Source organism: Manacus vitellinus, unplaced genomic scaffold (assembly GCF_001715985.3).
Source record: "Manacus vitellinus isolate BGI_N305 unplaced genomic scaffold, ASM171598v3 scaffold_25_pilon, whole genome shotgun sequence".
In the NCBI taxonomy this organism is placed as follows: domain Eukaryota; kingdom Metazoa; phylum Chordata; class Aves; order Passeriformes; family Pipridae; genus Manacus; species Manacus vitellinus.
In genome coordinates, this window is record NW_021939882.1 from 5,168,609 (window position 1) to 5,188,126 (window position 19,518).

General features: G+C 40.6%; 1 protein-coding gene across 1 annotated transcript in view; it reads right to left on the reverse strand.

The window, feature by feature from the left end:
* The window catches only part of AFF4 (AF4/FMR2 family member 4), a 34,748-nt gene extending 16,739 nt beyond the window's left edge, over nt 1–18,009 (reverse strand). Inside the window, 12 exon segments of the mRNA XM_018073591.2 lie at nt 238–400; nt 760–797; nt 1,786–1,840; nt 2,389–2,409; nt 3,462–3,510; nt 4,990–5,026; nt 10,172–10,258; nt 11,240–11,284; nt 12,621–13,017; nt 13,019–13,398; nt 14,770–14,896; nt 17,953–18,009. Coding sequence (XP_017929080.2) covers nt 238–400; nt 760–797; nt 1,786–1,840; nt 2,389–2,409; nt 3,462–3,510; nt 4,990–5,026; nt 10,172–10,258; nt 11,240–11,284; nt 12,621–13,017; nt 13,019–13,398; nt 14,770–14,892 — 1,395 coding nt within the window. The 5' untranslated portion in view covers nt 14,893–14,896; nt 17,953–18,009.
* Between the last annotated feature and the right edge of the window lie 1,509 nt (nt 18,010–19,518).

The window sequence follows — 19,518 nt, forward strand, 5'->3', positions numbered from 1 at the left end:
ATTTAACTTCTGCTTTCCAACAGACAACTGGTGGTACAGACCACCTCAAATTTAAACACCAGGTGTCTGTTTATATAGAGAATTGTCATACCCAACTACAGGTCCTTCGGCAGAAGAACAGTCCAGCCTGAAAAAGAATCCACGTTGGTCTATTTTTTTTTTCCAACAGTTTGAGAATTTATTCATCTTTCCTGTGTTAAAGCTGAGCATTAATGCCAAGCATGGGCAAAACCCTACCTCGGGGGATGCACTCTGGGATGGTTCATTGGCTTCACTGTCACTGGAACTGCTTTCACTCTCCGAGTCAGATCCTGAGCTGCTTTCAGAGCCACTGTGGCTGCTCGAGTCATCCCTGGAGTTATCTGCTCCTTCACTGTTATGCTGGGAAGGTTCAGAATTACTGAAAGAAAAATGGTGAAAAACAAACATTACCCAAGCCCCAGATACATCCTAGAACTCCTTTCATTAGAAATTACAAAATATAAAATTTTAATTAATATTTACTAGAAAATGCAACATAACTGAACACAGTTCATTGTGGAAACAACCAAACTTTGGTTTTTCCCTGCCTCCCAAAGTGGTCAGTGTAATTTGCAGGATAGACACTATTTAATCACCGATTAAATTATAATCACCTTTTGCTTTAATACAAGACAAAGAACAAATATGAATTTTGGAAATGAGCTCAAGCCAAGACTGCTGACTAGGCTGAATATCTTTCCTCTCTTTCCTATGCTGCAATCCCCCAGGAATTCCTACCTTCCAGGTGTGCTCCTTGGCACTGTCTTATCGCAGTCCTGCAATTAAGAAAAACAGCATGAAGCTTCTAGAAGTCATTTTAGGCTTGTATATACAATTAAGTTGCAAGACATCAATTTAGAGCCTTTCATTTTTTTAATATAGCATCTTCATTCAGTATTTGCAGCAGCTTAAATTTATCTGCTTTTTCCTTACACAGAAAGAAAAGCAAGAGTTATTTTCTCCAGGTTTTCACCACAAATTTCTATATTCTTTGTGAGAATTCCCATTTCTACCACTAATTAATAACACGTTTCCATCTTTTTGAATCAGATGATTCAGCATTTCACAATGCTGAAATCCCAAAATGCCCAGGGTACTTGGAGTTCACTGACTAAATGCATTATCTCCAAGTTTTCCACATGAATAAAGTCAAGTACTAGAACTGGGAACATGAAGAAAAGAAACACCAGAGGAGTGAAGTTACTGCTAGGCAGCACAGACATACAGGTATTTTTATTTCACATGCTAAGGGCCATTTCTGGTAGAAGTTGCATAAAGTTAATACCAAAAAGAGTAAAAAAGAGATTTATTTTTATAAAAATAAAGGTGCTGCTGTACTCCCACTGACATATAGAGCACCTCTTATCATCCCAAACACAGTCCCAAGGTACCAATGCACAGAGATGTTTACACCATGAACTCTTTAGCTGGAATGGCAGAACATGAGGGCCCCATCCTAAATAATGAGCCATTATTTATGTTCTAAAGTACGCTGTTGCCATTTGGTGTTCAGAGAAAGCCCACGTGAAATCAGTAAACAAGAATTTCTAGATAAAAGCATAATGTTTTCACAAAACAATTTCCCCCCAAGATTACATTTAGGAATACCTGAGGTTTGCCTAAAAACATTCCACTAGATTTTAGTTTCTTAATCCCAAATCTCCTGTTAAACTGCCCAGTTTGCTGCTGGGACCTGATCCTGCTGCAGGACTGAACCATGAATGAATTCAGTGTTTTTCTGGAACTCTGATTTAAGGCACATACCTGCTCTCCATCGCTGTCTTCGCTACTGCTGAGTTTTAAGTCATCTTTCAACATACTAAGTAAAAGGGAGAAAGTGAGACAAGTTTTTCCAGGTACTTTAATTACTTTCAAAGCATTCTTCTAGATTTCAACATGCCACTGTTTATCCTACAGAGAGGCTGCGTGGGTGAAAGCCACCAGATACTATTCAAACATTTCATGTTTAAGAATGGTGAGCTGAGTCATTCTTTAGAGAAGAATAAGGATTCAGGTACTTTGACTCCTTAGTCCATTCTGCTAAATTTAGAAAGGAAATTTGACACAATTTACTGATGTGGGAGGAGGTAACTTGTATATGTTCAACTTCTTACACACAATGGCCAAGAACAGTGTTTTAAATGGAATAAAGAAAGCCAACACCAGTGGCTGCTTCCTGTCTTGTGGCAACAGTGCAACTGTCCTAAGCCATAATTAATTATTATTATTCAAAGCAATAATTACTTATGGTAGTCATACATACATTATTTCACAAGACTGAAAATACATGAGCACACTGAAAACATATTAACAGGGCTTTTATGTTTAGGGAGAAATATATTTGATTATAAAAATAAAACATCTTACTCTGTCTGGTTTGATTCGCATCTGCAGAAAGAAAATGAGAAAGGATTAAAAAGTCTGACACTTCTGAGTTTCACAGTAGAGCTGTTCCTACTGATGATCTGGAAAGGAATACCCGCCTCTAGGATCGTGTTCCTGAAATATTTGTCACTGCTATCCTTTTCGAAAAGATGCAGTTATCTCCTTTTTAGAGGCTTTTTTTACCAGATCATAATCACTTTAAAAAAAAAAAAAATCATTTAAAGCTGAATTGTCACAGTAAACATCATCTAAACTTTCTTCCCATGCATCCCAGCTCAGCATGTGTTCAATCTTGCCTCTTGTTCTCAGATGTCCTCATGTTTCCCATCTTTGGAAACAGCAAAGTTCCTCTCAGCATCTTCTTAAACTGCATGTTTTGGGGAAACTTACTGTAAATCTACATTAATTGAGGGGGGTTTCTTTTTGTTCTATTTCTTTTCCATAGGTCACGTGCTTTTTAATCTTGCCAATTCAGTGGCAGAAGAACCAGACTTAATTCTGTGACTGCATCCCAACAAATGGTAACAGAGAGTAAGTTTTCAGATTCTACTTTCATTAACATACAATCAGCCAGTAAATATTTATTTTTATGGGTATATGTGTTTGGAAACAATCTTTTAACTGCATATAATTGATTTTTAGGTATGAGAAAGGTGGACTACAGCCATCTAAAATATTCCAGTTGCTTTTAAATTTTTCTGTGTTGCTGTGTCCGTGTCCATAACTAATGGAAACATTCGTCAGTGAATTAATAGACTGAGCAGAACAAACCTCACAAGATCCCAGACACAGTTTTCTGTCTCCTCCAATCCAAAACCTTTCCTTATCCTGTATTTGTGACACCTACAAGCTGCTTCCAGCTGACAGCTCTGCAAGGCACATGTTTGGTAAGTCCTGTCCTGCCCACTCTCACATGCTGATCCCCTTCTCCTGCCAGCCAAGGAGAGGATGCTGAAGTGTCTGTGCAAGAGCTGACACATTCTACTAACAGCTATTTTCCAAATCTCTTAAAATATGACTGTTGTTTGTGAAATGTTTTCTCAACAGCTACTTACGATTTGGATTGATGACCATTGGATGTTTTGGACGAAGGATTGTATCGTTCTAGAGGAAGAGAAAAAGAAATGCACAGTTGAAAACTCTGGCAGTAAAAGAAGTCACTCCAAAGCTGTCACAAGGATACAGTCATGGATAAACCATGAACAGCTGAGGGGACAGGAAGGAGCAGTAACCAGGTGACACAAGGTACAACCTCCCACAGACTGAAGGAGGGAGGGAACGCCAAGGCAAAGTACTAAATACAGCCAATAAATTAATCAAGAAAATCATTTAAATCATTGTTGTCTAAATGAATACACAGTTTGTTACTAATGTTGTGAAATCTGTTTTGCTTCTACTAAGATTAAACTATTGCTTTCTACATGGAGGATATGGGATATAGATCTGTCTATTGAGCTCTGACTGTTTCAGCATCCCCACACAGCTTTTGAGTGGATGAGCAACTTCCACATCCCAAAATCTTTCTGAAACACCAATTCTGACAACAGGAATACACACTGATATCATCTGCTTTTCAGTTTGGTTTTTTTCCCCCTTCCCTCTTCTTTAATCCTGGCAAATAACTGAGTGTAGCTCAACAGAAACAAGAACTGAGACTGTTTAAAGCTTTCCAGAAAATCCAAACTGGAGCTGAAAACTGGCTCTGTGTTTTAATTAACCTTCCTCTTCCTTTACACACCTAAAGATCAGCTGCTCCTATAACGTGAGCCTATGGTTTAGCATTATGGAATTAAGCTTTAATTTGTTTCCTTAAATCCCCACTGTATCAGGTGTTCACATTAAGCTGCTTGTGAATATCTAAGAATAAACCATTCTTCTTTTACTATTTAAGCTGTTTAATCACTTCAAGAAGGAGTGGAAAGACTTTTGGAAGGTAACAGAACAAATGGATTTCACTTTTAGCTGGTATGTTACCTGTGTTAAGTGTTACTTTCAGCAATATTCAAAATAATTACACAGTTAAAAGAAATAAAACTGCTTTTGTCTAAAATCCAAAAATGCATTCTGGGACAAGAAGTTCAAGGATATTACTAAGCATATTATATGAGTTCTTGACCAGTTCTCTCTCCTGATTTTAAAATGTCGAAGTGAAAACCAAGAGTGAAACTGCAACGTCCTTTTTCTACTGAATATAAGCAAAAGCACTATTTCAGTTTCCAATATGTCCCCAAGCAGGGAGTTGGGTTTTGTAAAAGTGTTTTGGTTTAATACTCAGCTATTTTCAATTCAATCAACCATGGAAGCATTTTTTCAAGAATTAGAAAATGTGATCAATTAAAAATAGTTATTTTTTCCTAGAACACAACACCCTTGCAACTCAGTGATAACTTTCTATATCTGAACAAAGAAACAAAAGGAAATCAAGCAATTGTTTTATAGCTTAAAACTTGAGAAAGTAGACTCCATCTTATTACCAGTCTGGAAAATCTCATTCCCTAAAAAACATGACATCTTAGGAGATGCTGAGAATCATGGATGTCAACAATAGCATTAAACATATTCCAAGGAGTTTAATATACTCACTCTGTTCTCCAGTGCCAAAACTGGACTGCTGAGATTCCTAAAGGAAGAAAAGATCACAAATGTTGGGTTTTTTCCACTGGGAATTTTAACATACTAAAAACCAGGCTGTAAGGAAGATATTCTTTCTACTTCAAGGATGGCGTCTAACCTCTGAAAAATGGGAAAAAACTATCAACAACCAGAAAGAGGGATTCATTATCCAGGCCCCAGAGCAGCCCAGGTGAAGAGCTTCCCACTCCTCTTCCTCAGCCCAGCTCACCCACGTCCTTGCTGGGCAGTTGCACTGCATCATAGCTGGAACTCCAGAATCCCTCTGTAACTTCCATAAATCCCAGCTCCCTGTATGTTTAGCATAGAGAGGAACCATTCAGAATGTTTGTTTATCCTCCTTATACACAAACTTTGCTGCTTGTTTGAAGTATTTTCCTTCAAACCCTTTTCTCCTCATTTTCCTTTTCCAGGCACACACAGCACCCTGAGGGACAAGCAATGAGGACACGAAAAACCTCTCAACAAAAAAATTTATCTCAGCCACAAAGGACCCTAAGGGACAATCTGAGATTTAAATTGTGACCAGCTCTGCACACTCTGCCCAGAATACTCCATGTGGGTCCCTGGTAAATCCAGCCAGGCTTGGGTAGCCAACACAGCGTTCCCAGAATAGCCAAATCTCCATGAAATCACACAATTCCCTTGTGCAAAAGCCAATACACAATGATACCATAGATTTACAGAAAGGTTTGAGTTGGAAGGGACCTTAAAGCTCATCTTGTTCTGCCCCTCTGCCATGGGCAGGGACACCTTCCACTATCCCAGCTTGCTCCAAGACCCATCCAACTTGGCCTTGGACACTTCCAGGGATGGGGCAGCCACAGCTTCTCTGGGCAACCTGTGCCAGGGCCTCACCACCCTCACAGCAAAGAATTTCTTCCTAATATCATATAAAACTAGCTGTGAGAGATGAAGCCTTGCAAATTTTAGCACTTTTATCATCTTCAGTATTCCCATTCCACAGAAACCTCAGTTCTGACTCCCAAGACACAGTAGATTATAAACTTTTTTGAAACCCTAAAATACTGCTTTAACAAACAAATACACAGAGGCTACTGAGCTACTGAAAACCCACTTCCAGGCTGGAGTATCTTTTTAAAATAGGACCTTCCTGACCTCATTTTAAAATGAGGACAACTGCCAGTCCCAGAAATACAAATTGAGTCAAATATTTCCAATTTTTTAGCTACATACATACGTTTTACCTAAATGGTCTGGCAGTATCCTACCAAAATTACAATAAAATGAATTCCACTTTTTCTGGTACACCTGTGAACCAGTTTTGCCACACAGCCAAGTCAGTGCCAGGCAATTTATAAAATGGAGGTTTTTAAACACACAAAAGCTTTACACAGCAAAGCAGACTTAAAATGTTTCAATTTCCCTTAACTTTGTATTTCTCAAGTGGAGCAGTTGCAATAATGCACTGAACAAGTATTTTGTGCATGGGGAACTTGATGGGGAACCTGATAAGGAACTCTCCTTGGAAGGTGTTTCTGATCCTTACTAACTGAAAGAAAGGAAGGGACAATAAAATAAAATTAACCTCTGTTTAAAGTGCAAAGCAAAGATGGAGAGAAGTCTTGTGACTTCAACAGAAAGCAACAGTCACACTTCCTTCAAAATAAAACCTGGTTTTTTATCTTTTACACAGGTAGGAGGAGGGCAGGTGTGATTCCCTGAATCTCTTTTGCCACTGGCAGCTCAGACGCCAACAGACTAAGTCAAAAAAGAAGTAACGACCACACAGTAATCAAACACCACACCTCCAGAGGCACTGCACTGAAGGGAGCATGGGATGGGGAACTGGCACCCCTTTACCAGCACACGGATGAGGAATTTGCAGAACACACCTGCCTAATTCCTCGCTTTAGTCAGCTTCCTACTTGGAAGGCAAAGCACAGGCTCTCAGCTAAGTGCACTTTAATGAGGTGTTATGGTTAAATGCGCAACTTTTTCCAACTCTCTTGCCATCTATTGAATACATATTTCTTTAAGAAACTCAGAGATCAAAAAAAAAAAAACAGCTCTACTTTCAACTCCAAAGATATTTACAGCAGCAGCTTCTAAAGGTCTGCTTCAGAAAGAAATTCAAAACAACTGAAAGGAAGGAAACCCTTTTAACCAAAATATAATAGACTGCTACGGTTACACAGGGAAGACACTTAAGCAGGAAACAAAAAGTATGACAAAAAAACGTGGAGAGAGGAACTCTCCAGCTGGACAGGACGGCATCGGGGGCTGGATTCCCCCCTCACAGACCTGGCTGTGGTGAACGGGACCCATTTCTATTTAATAGCTGAAATCTCAGGTCAGATCTCATTTTCATTTCTCAAAAGGAAGTTTCCATATTGCTGCAGATCAAGGGATCCGACTGCTGGCCTTGGTCACTCTGGCACAGGGCAGGAATGGAGGAACCTGGAGGCAGAATCCACCTCTCCATGGCCTTCAGGCCCCGGCGCAGGTACAAACAGTGCCAAGCCTCCCGTGGTGCTGGGAAACAAAAACCTTCCCCTCCCCAGCAAACAGCTGGAGTTTTTTAATATATTTTATAAACATGCCAGTATTTTTGGCGGTTTTGACTGTGAGCCCATGGATAAAATTACAGAGTGTTAGGTCACGGGATAACATTTTTTATCAAGTCTCAGGAATCTACATATTTTTCATAGCATCCATAAAACTTTCCCTGACCTATTTTCATGGAGTTTTATCTTCTGATTCAAAGACTTCCTGGTAACTGTTAGATATATTTATAGTAATCAGAGAGGCCCCAGTCAGGAGTTTGGGTTCCTTCAAGTTACTCACTCTCTACACATGAGGAAAGCAATCCCATCCCAACAGTTTGACAAATAAAATCAAGTGGTCCACCAAAGGGAGCTTAATTCTGTGTGAACAGGAGAAACATACCAACTTTTGCACACAGGAGAAATGCTGTGAAACACTTCAGCATATGACTTGTAATAAATGGAGCACAGTATTAAAGAGGAGGAGCTTTCCTGCAACAGAACTGCTTGATTAAAGTAAACCACTGTTTTGTTTTGTTTGGTGAATTCTGCTCTGGGCCCAGACTGCACAAACCTATGGCTCACTAACTCACTGGAATTCTGCATAGCTGCTGCTGCCAAGAATGACAGAGGGGAGAAGGCAGAGGAAATTATAGGCTTTGGATGCAGAGAGAGAATTTGACAGAGTTCCACGGCTAAGATGTGCAGCCACAAAATAAAAAAGCTGGCAAAAAGTCAAGAGAGTCAGAGCAGCCATAAATGGAATTTTTTGCAAACTGGGTGAAGAAACACAATCCTGGTTGAGAGGTTCAGAAAGCCCCACAAGCCACCTTTTTTGTTCAAACGTTAACATAACTGTGCAGTCCTAGGTAGTTTCTCTCTGTGTCATAGACATGGATTTCTGCACACTTCTCCTCAGACTGAGTCAAATGCCAGGGATACACAGAAACAAGCAGCATTCAAAGTATTCAAGTATTCAAAGTAGTGGAATAAGGACCTTTGTTGATGAGAAAAGGTGTGGGATTTCTTTCTCTATAATAAAAGGTACGAATTATTTCCAGGCTGACAGTTTTATATAACACAGCAAATAAACCCTGACTAAGAGTAGTATATGCAAGATTAATATTGATCTAATGCTAAGAAAATAGACGACAGGATTTACTTTCTAGATATGCCTTCCAAAGTAAAGCTGAGAACTGAATGGCATGTTCTGAATTTTCTGATCACTGGAGAGAAACAAAATGCAGTGAAACAGGAACATGCCACACAAAGGGTGGAGACAGCAGGACTGCCCATGGCTCTGAGATATCCAGCCAGGATGAGAAGCTCAACTCATACCAGTCTGGGGTAGTTTTGTGGATATGCCCTTCCAGCATGGACCTGGAACCTTTGGCTGAAGGAAGGCGATGTCAAATCATTCACATAAGACGACGGGTTTAGACATATCACATCAGAAACCTCAGTGAGAAACTTTTCTTAAAATTATTCTCTCAACTGTTCTGGTTTGGGGAGCAATTTGGATCAAACAGGAAATTAAGAGCAGCAAATGATGCTCTAAAACAGCAGTAGGTCAAATAAAACATAGTCTTAATCATTACAAAGGTAACTTTTAAAAGATAGTCTGATTTCTATAGTCTGAAGCTATGCCAAGTTAGGGGTGGGGCACCCCAATTCCTCACAGAGATATGTTGAGTCTGGAGAAAAATCCTATTGTTGAGTTGAATCTTTTACTGGTAATCAGCAGATACAGGAAACAAACCATGAATTCCTGGATGAGTCAGGAATCTCCAAGCTGGGTTTTACCCACAGTTATCTCCCCTGCCTACCCATGGGCTCCCAGGATCCTGCAGACTGCAGAGCTGCTCTTCAAGGCAAACAATTCCCAGTGCCAGTGTGCCCCAAAACCCTGCAGCTGGGGCTGCCAGACCCGACCCCAGGGAAGGAGAGAGATCTCCTTCCTCAGAGGTGTCAGCTCCAGCAGGTCTCCTGGAAATGTGCCCAGAGCTGTCAACAGCAGCAAAGAGGTGGTTTTCTCTTTAGAATTAACAGCTTAAACCCTTCATAGTTATTAAGCACACAAGAGGTTGGGAAAAGGACCTTTTGAAACAAGTGATCTGAACATTTCTGATTTTTAAAAGGTTTTAATTTTTTGTAAATGTAAAAATCTCTTAGAAAGACACTTCAAAATAAGGAGGAAATTTCAGTTTAAGCAGAGAAATACACTTAAATTTCTCAGCATTTATCAGCCAGACTCTGATCCTTTGCTACATGGAGGGAAACTCACTTGGTTCTACATAAGTAGTGCAAACCATTTTCCTAATAGGGAAAAGGCTCAAAGGCATTTTCAAGCCTTTCAAGTATCCTGAAGATTTGAATTTATGAAACAAAAGTTAAAAAAGAAAGTTTGACTATAGACAACCTTGCAGACTTCTATCCGTGCAAAACAGAGGAAAACTTTGGACATTCCTCATAAGGTCACTGCTGACAAGTGGTTTTGAAGCAAAATAAAGAGACATAAAGCACTGAAATAAACCCGGATTATACAGAATTGAATGTAAGAGTTCCAAAATCCTGATCTTTAACAGGAGTTACTTTTACAACATTCAGTATTTGAATACAGCACTGACCTTTGTTGGAAAGGGGAATTTGGAGGGTTCAGTTTTGCATGGTGTATGGATTGCAGTCAGTGGAGGGGGCCAGGAGTGGGTCATCTCCTACAACAACAACAACAAGAAAAATTAACAGAATTACAGCAAAGATTTCATTACAATCTGAATTTGAATGGTGACTGTCTCTCAGTTTTCAGCTCATTGTTCACCCTTCACTAAGATTTATATTCAAAACCTTAATTTCCCCAATGTGCAAAGATTTTGCATATAAACAGTTTAAAATTCAGGTTATCCATGAGAACAGATATTGCATGTAAACCTGAATTTTAAATTTTTATCCCTGAGAACAGATAGTTAAGACATAATAACAAACAGAAAGGCATAAATCAATAAACTTGGTTGGCCTGAATGTAAACTGCAGTACAGGTCAGAGTCTGATCATTTCAGACCATGAAGAACACGTGTGGGACACAGGGGCAGAAGGAAGAATCCTAGGAAAGGGAAACCTACAGAGTTTAAGGAAAAAGGGGAAAATCAAATGCCTGAAGCTTCAAAGAAAGTGCCTTGTATTCTTTCAAAGCATCTCTCAGGACCACGCAGTACTGAAGGTCAGAGGAGATGGCAAGCCATGGAAATGCTCAAGGGGGGCCTGATGATCCTTTTCTGGGAGCAGACATAGGACAGGGAATCGCAGGACTTGGGGAAAATAACCCAGGTAGGGGACCGGGAAAATTCTGCCACGGGGTAGCAAAACACCTACTATACTCTAGAAAGGTATCAGAATGAAGGACTGTATTCTGGTGGAAGAAATGGGTAGTTTTGATTACCAGGGAGGAGGCATAAAAGAGCAAGAATGCAGTGAGGATATTCAGGAGACTGTGTGCACACCCACAACACCCAGTGCCCACTCTGCTCCCAGTTTTCCCAAGTCTCCTTGTGCTAGAGGAGCACCTGAAGAGCCCTCCTGTAAATGACTTCCAGCCAAGGCAGTTTGAAAGGCACTAATAACTGCAGAGTCCTTCCACCTCCTTAGGAATGTTTGAATTTTCAACAAATAAATGATGAAGAAGAGCACAGGGAACTTACTTTGAGGATTTCATCCACACAGCTCACCTCGCCAGATGCTGATGCCTACAAATCAAAACTTAAGGTTAACATCTCCCAAAGCAAATCTTCCAGGGACTAGAAACACTTAAAAACAAACTTCAATCTTTATCATGACTCATATGGACTCTACACAGATACAAACAGCCCTTGCTAATTCCTTTCATCAGTTTTAATATCAGATAGATCCACGTTTTTATGGCATGAGTCACATCCAGTTATGAAAAGCAAATACATGAGATCTATAAAACTGTGACAATGATCTCTTACTTCTCACTCGACAGTTAAAATGATCACAGGCACTCAGTGACATTAAAAACTTCAAGAGAGGGGAATGAGAATTGCAGCTTTCAATCATTTCCTGGAAGAAGCCACAGGATAATATCTTGAATTCAAGTGCAGGACCGTGAATTCACAGAAATGACAAACTGCATTCCCAAGTAAAACACACGTTATAGAGTGATTCCAGAAACAGCAATAATTACCAAACTATGAATCTTCTGCATCCCTGACTGCCACAAGCAGAAAGAAGCAAAGCTACTACAGGATTCACTGCCTCAGCACTGACATGGCAAGTCTTGACAAATAAAATCATTCTTAATTTCCTTACCTGTGTCCTGAATATTATTTTGCTATTTGCTGAAATCCCAGGAACAAAGGCTTTTCTCTGGCTACCATGATTCAAGGAGTTAGAGAGGAGATGCAATGAGATCTTATTACTAGGAAAGGCTCTCTCCTTGCCAGTGAGCTGGAGTCAGTCTGTGCCTTAACGAGTCAAGAATTACCAAACTCCTAAAAGTTGTTAACCCAATAGTATTTTATATCCAGCATGACTTACAGAAGTCCTTAACCCTGTTCAATTTGGTGAGTTAGGGTGAGCTTCTTTTCCCTAGGTATATATAATAATCACATTTAGTAATTGCTACACACTTCAAAAGAAAATCTGATATAAGCAGATATGATCAAGGCTAAGTCAACTGGGCTCCCAGTAACAATGTCAGTATCCAGGTTGTCAAAATATTTGTGTGTCCTTCTATTTCATTAACTTCTAACTACAGAAATACTCCATGAAAATTAGCCTCTCTGGGTTATCTCACCCTGCCTGAATGTCTCAGCCTTTACTTAATTAAAATCTCAGTACCCACATGGAAGAAGCAGAAGAAAAAAAAACTATTACTTTTGCACGTTCCCCACTGAAAATACAGCCTTCACTGCTTATGGTTAAGGTGCTTTGTGTAACAAAAAACACGGTGTTTACTAAAAACTCACTTTTGGTTAGGCAGATTGGGATTTTAAAGAAGCTGGAAAATCCCAGCCCAAATGGATTTACATTTCAGAAGCCAGGAAACAGCCAGCAACTTACATCCAGTGGCTGAGAGGGAATTTTCAGCTTGGTTAGGTGTGCTTTGCTGCTGGGCTTCAGCTCGTTCACGGCGCTGCTGTGGGTCTGACTGCTGTAGTGTTCCGAGGATAACTTTGGTTCCATGGATTCCTGCCCATCCATCGGCCTGACGTATGCAGTGGGTTTCTGTAACATTGAACTGGACTTGGACATTAGTGAAGGTGGAAAAGACTGATTAGAGTGTTGTCCACTTGAAAATGAGGGTACACGGGAGGGAGAGTCCCAGCTGGGATCAGGATCCCGGGGCGACTTTGACCGTTGATGTTCTTTGCTGTGGTGATCATTCCCATGAGATCTCGAATGGCTGGAGCTCAATCGCAGGAACAGCAGTGGTTCCAAGGTGGAAGAACGGGGTTTTTTCATGACCCATCTGGCTTTTTTTTCTGCTGCTGCTTCGCCTAGCTCCAGCCCATGCGTTCGTGCCTCTGGCCGCTTGCCCGTGCCGTGCCATCGGAGCGCTGCCCGTCCCTGCCAGGCCCGAGGAGCGCTTCTGGGACTGGGAGGAGGTGCTGGGAGCCGGCCCCACTGGAGTCCATTTGCTGCTCTGGTGGGAGCCTGTGCTGTGTCTCTGATCACCAAAGAAGCTTTGGTTTGATTTCTCGTCGGGTGCTGATGGAACGGTCGGTTTGGGAATTGCAACAAGCTTTTGGAGCGGTCTGTCTCCTATGAGATCCGTCATTTCATCATAGTTACCAAGCATGCTCTGGATACGACTGGACAACTTGTCTTCTTTGCTGGTCTAAGAAAATAATTTTTAAAAAATAATGATTTGAAACCAATCACAATTTCACTTTCACTTAATTGATTTGATAAGTACTGCACTTCATCTAAATTTCAGGTCTAAGTTCACGGCTAGAATTCATGTCTCTTTTGCCATTGTTTCCAATTCCCAATTTTAGTTCTTAAAGCAGTAATTTAACAACCTAAAACATAAGGAAAAGATGTACTTCAGCAGCAGGAACAGCTGAAAGAGCATTAATCAGTGCTTCAAATAATGCAATGGTGAGCTGGATGCAGGTTTAAAAGCAGTAGATGCCTACTGTCACCTTAAACATTATTTCTCTAACACAGAATGCATGAGTTCTAAAAAGTTTTAATTAGCAGTAAAATAAAATCAGCTTAACCTCACCCCTGCATGTAATTTTTAATTGGTATTTATATTGGCACAATGTTTGTTGCCCAGAGTTAAAAGGGTTCTTTCTTCTATAACCATTTCGTTTTCCAAATTAGGTCTATTAGATCATTCCCCATGCATCCCAATCAGCTCCAGTTAACTTCATAAAGGTGGGATTTGGTTATCAAGCACAGGAAAGTAATGGGAGGACATGAATAAAAAAAAAAATCACCAAATATTCCTCAACTTTCCTCCTGCAGGAAGTCAGTTTTTAGTAACAATGTTTTACTTCTTACAAACCAGTTGAAATTGTAATAAGGGAAGAGGTTTGCTTTCAAAGTGAGTTCTGAGCTACATAATTAAAATCTTAAATGGTGTTTTATTAGTTATCCCAGAATTAGGTTATTTTTTCCAATTCTGCTCAGTAAAGCAAACCTGGCAGGAAACCCAACACAGGCTTAAAGCTGTGCAAGATCATAAACAAAATCAAGTCCTTCAAAACAAACTAAAAAAATCAGATACAAACTACTGGAGTACTAGTTAGAGCTTATAATTCCATCCTATCAGGGATTTCAGCATTTAAAATTAACTTCCTATTTAAACATTTTCTTTCTGAACTTGTCCAGATCTGGATTACACTGATTAAAGGTTAGAAAGTTTAGCAACCAGCATTCATTCACCCCAAAAATGGCAACTTGGCATCACACAATGGACAGTTTAAGTGTTTTGAGTCACCGTACAGAAAGTGAAGGAAGGAAAAAAATTTTATGATTTTATTTTTTCTCTTTCTCATTCCCTTCAAAGCTTCTCCTCCTTCCTAAGCACTGTAAATCTGCCAGTGGAGCTGGTTAGTGACTGCCCAGCCTTATTTTCAAGCCCTGCTTAAATACTCGGTTGCCGTAAGAGCTTTGGATCTAAAAAGAATGCAGACAAAAATACATTTAAAACATGATTTCTGTTATGAAACCTGCATTTTCAAGCACTGCAGAAACTCACCACTTTGTAAGGTTCAGCAAAGAGAGGGGAGTTGGGTGGAAAGGCTTCGTCACCCTGCTGAATTTCTTGATTTCGCCTTTCCCTTTCTTTCATACGCAGCACATTCCGGTCTTCACGGTTCATGTTGCTACGGGCAAAACAGATAATTTCTGATCACAGAAGGAAACAAGGAGAGATGTGAGCGCACAGAGTCAGCCCCTGGTCCTGTTTGGCCAAAGAATGAGGATCATAACTCCTCAAACCCAGATGTTTGTCCAAATTCAGCCACTTCCCCCTCCAAAGAGCTGTAACCCCCAATCCACAGCTGCTCTAACAGGGAAACTTTATGCAGTATTAAAAAAAAATTGAAAAAAATCCACAAAGTCCTCAGGCAAGTAACTATTTCAAACCATTTCACCGCTCGACTCATTTCGCTGTCTCAGCCCACGCTGCACATCTCCCATTCATTTCTAAAATACTTTTTCTCCCCCACATCCCCCAGATGTTCTGTAACCCCCCACCCATTCAGTGCCTGGCTTTTCCTGTAGGTTTGGGTTTATTTTTGGTGCTGACATACCTTTTTTTGGCACCCATCCTCCAACATATTCTAACCTCAAGCTTTGATGTGGTTTCCAGGTCTCCCTTCCTCCCCTGACTCCCAAAGGCATTTCTACTCAGAGCAGTAATTTCAGGGAAGTTCTGGCAATATTGCACCTTCTGCCTTGGACCATATTCTCCTACTGCAAAAATTCAGATTAAAAACTTGCTAATACCCCTTCTTACAAATTTTACTTTGCAGTTTGGTTGTGCTGCTGGTGTTAACAGAAATATGTCAAATTGTTCCAACACACACAAAAGCTGGAAAAGATTCCCTCAGAACTTTATAAAGCATTGGGACTTAAAGGAGTAAACAAAGTAAGATGAGAAATAAGGTGGTACTAATTCCTTTAACATTTAATCCCAGCATGGTTTGGGTTGGAAGGGACCTTAAAGTTCATCCATTCCATCCCCTGCCATGGGCAGGGACACCTTCCATTAGACCAGGTTGCTCTAAGCCCCATCCAACTTGGCCTTGAACACTTCCAGGGATAGGGCAGTCAAAACATGTGCTAAACTTTCTATCAAGTGATTTAGAAATGTGCTTTACTGATCTGCACAAAGTACAGTAGGTGTTCCCAAGAAAAAGTTATGCTCTTCCACATAATTTGCAGTCTAAAACGAAAATGTTGGTTGCTTAGAAAACCATTATTTCATGTTTTTAGACAGCTGCCTATTAAAAAGAAAAAAAACTTGCTGCAGTATGACCCTGAAATCTGTGTAAACCCAGCTATCCCATTCTAAACAGGAAAACTTCAACCCATCACTCAGTTTTTAAAATACAAATCTCTTCACCTCAATAATATTACAGCCTCTTGCATTTATTTCTTTTACTCATTTGGCTTCATTTTGTCTGTTACTCTGAAAACAGTGAAGTCTAAGAGGACACCTAAACCAGAATAAAGCCAAGGTATAAGTTTAGATCTTTAATGTTTTTGAAGGCAACAGGTTTGTTGTATTTCCCTGCACCATAAAAAGGTATGAGCATCAGCTTAATTCATGCAATGATGATATCAAGCCTATGAACACAATACATTTGAAACTTTATGTGAAAAATCACTTTTTTCTCCAGTTCCCCTGTAATCAGCTGAACTCATGTAACTGCAGGTGACCATCAAGGCTGAGAGAGGGATCTATGCACTGGAATGTGGCCAGCAAATCCCTTGGATTATTTTGGCATTCATGACAAACTTGTTTTAAAAGTTTGAGGCTTAAAAAGCTCATTCTTCAGACTGCAGCCCAATTTCTTACACATGCAGGATTTAAACACAGACAAATAACAGATTTAATTATAGACACTGATCAGTAAAAGCCAATTAGAACAGTCTGAGTCTCTGGCATTTACTATTGAAGGCAAATTTTGAGGTAGAGAATAGAAGTGCCCTGGTTTTGGGAGGTTCATTCACATTAAAGGGATGGGATTGGGAATGATATACAGCTGTACATTCAGAATATTATAATTCTAAAGAATTTTACATCTATAATTTTCAAATAGAGGGTTAAATATTAACAAAGACTTTCCCTATTTTTTACGGAGTCAAGGATCATCTTTTAAAATTTTATCAACATTTACTATAACTCTTGGGACTGCAGAAAAACCAGCATTTTTACCAACACAAAGGAACATTACAGCAAAGATTCATTCGAGATACGAGCTGGAGCAAATCCAGAACTGATCTGGCTGTACCTGCCCAGGTCTATGTAAAATTAGTCATCAGAAATACAGCAGTTAATCACACTTTTAATCACTCCTCCCCAGTCTTTTGTAATGTAGTAAATGATAAAACACCCTCATGGGTAGTCATGTTAAGGGGATTGGGTTTAGTTTTCTTGAATTCTTTTACATTTTTTATTAGAGCAAATAGTTTGAATGGGATTCAAGTTAGACCTGTTTGTATCTAATCACCTAATCTCTACACAGAGCTATTTTAAGTTCCTCTAATGTGTACGAAGCTATTAAAATCACACTACCACTAAATGTGTAAATAAAGGAAGTTAGTGAGTGAGGCTTCCTTAGTTCTGAACTTCAGACAACTTCCCAATTAACTTCCTATCTTGCACAGCCACGAGATGTACCAGAAAATAAGCTGCCCATGTAGAGGAAAGCAAGGAGAGGTACTTTGAAAGCAGATGACCAAGGCCTGTCTACTGATCAACGTTGCCAGCAGCTACCTTCAGCGTCAAGGAAATTGCAAAACTAAGTTTTCAGACCACTTGAATTACACCAACCCTGTAAAATCCACTACATAACATTTACTGGTATGACCAAAGTTCTGTACTGTTTGCCAGTCCTCAGGTTTTTTTCCAATTTGGAGTGGACACCAGTCCCATCTCCTGCTGGCACTCTGTTCTCTCTCAGTTTGGATTCTGGCTGGGGGAAGGAGCTCTGCCCCATCACTGCTCCCACCAGCAGTGCAGGCTGCTCAGAGGCAGAATTGCTTCTCCCTCTCCCACATTTAAACCTTTTCCCACAGGATGGAAGAGCTGGGAGCAGCCAAGCTCCCATCACTCCTACGCCATCCTCTGGGCAAGAGGACAGCTCCTCTGCTCCTGTCTCTCTGCACACCAGGCCTGCAAGCAGAAAATGAAGATCTTGTTGCCTTGTACCTGCTGCTACCAAGAGGATGTTGCAACAATTTCCCTTTTCCCAGGAGTCCTGAGCAAAGTGTGAAGGAGAAGCAGAGCCAGGCTAAGGGAGACAAAACAGGTCCCTGCAGCAAGGACCAAAGTCGCCTTAATTTCCACATCTGGGAAAAGAGAAGTTCAAAAATTAAAAGAAATTAGAAAACAGGCCTAAAGCACAGCACAGTATTTTCATTTTTAGGAAGTTTAACTCTACGTGTTTTGAGTCATTACTTGTGCTCAGTGTGCCCTGCTGAACTCCACAGTCTGTGTGTATGTGACTGCACAACTGACTGTTCAGATCTCACGCCTCTGCTCCAGCTCAATAGGAAGAGTTGAAAGAAAGCAGGAAAACCAGCAGGGAACTCACAGAAACTTCTGACACAACATTCTCTTGTGTATATTCTTTAATCATCATTAATTGCTGCTCCAGGTCCACCAAGCACATCAATTGCTCGAGTATCGCTCAAATCACCCGTACTAGAAACACAATCTTAACTTCTCCTTCCAACATCTTCCTAAATCCTATTTGGTATTTCTGTTCATCCTTAATCCAACAAGGGCATGGCTTTGGCTTGAGCTTCCTCAAGCCATCATCATCTTGGATTTTATAACTAGTGTTATGAAACGGCAGCACCGGTGCCACCTTCTCCTGCTTCCCACCTCCCACTCCCCTAGCTCCAGGCAGGGGGGGCACATCCCAGGTCTGGGACTTTTGGACCACAGTTTCAGACTAAAAATAAACCCCAATCAACACACCCACAATTGTCAAAGTTTTCCTGGCAATGCTGTTAAAGAGGACCTTGGCCAAACCCTGGGTACAGGTATAGGTCTGGCAGCCTCTTCTCACCCCCTTGAACCACATCAGGCATCCCAGCTCCTGCCCTCACCCCAGTTCACCACCAGCACTATCTCTCCATCTTCCCAGGCACCATAAGGTAAAACCATCAAAGGCGAAGGTTGGTCAGAGGAACCCTCCAAGTGCAGCCCCTTAAAAGGGATCCAAACCCACCACATCTCAACCAGGCACTCGTGGATCTTCAAAGCCTGTTTACAACACCTCCACTTCCTTCAAGACATCCTCATTTAACTCCAAGGTTTCTTCCATCTCAATTGGTTTCGCAAGCAAGAGGAATCAAACAGTTCATTTATCCAGTGCTGGTTAACTGGCAGTGCTGAAACACAAATTTTGTTTGACAACATTTGGCCATAAACGATCAACACCTTCAGAGAACACAGAGTAGCTCGGGCTCTGTGCGGGGCACACCCAGCTCTGGGGACACACACAGCTCCCATGATTGTATTCTTTTTTCTTAAAAGGAGGGGGGAAAAAAGCTAGAAAGCCTGTTTGTAATAAGGAATGATGTTTTAAGAAGGCATTTAAAAATACCTGAAGCTGCCTTAATGCTGCACCCAACTCCCTCCCAAAGATGCCTGTTAATTATTTCAAATACTTTTCTTACTTGTACCATGAACAGCAAGGGGCATCTCAGGAGTTGGCACAGCAAGCTTCTCCCAGTTTGTGCATGGAGTATGGCATTGCCACAAATC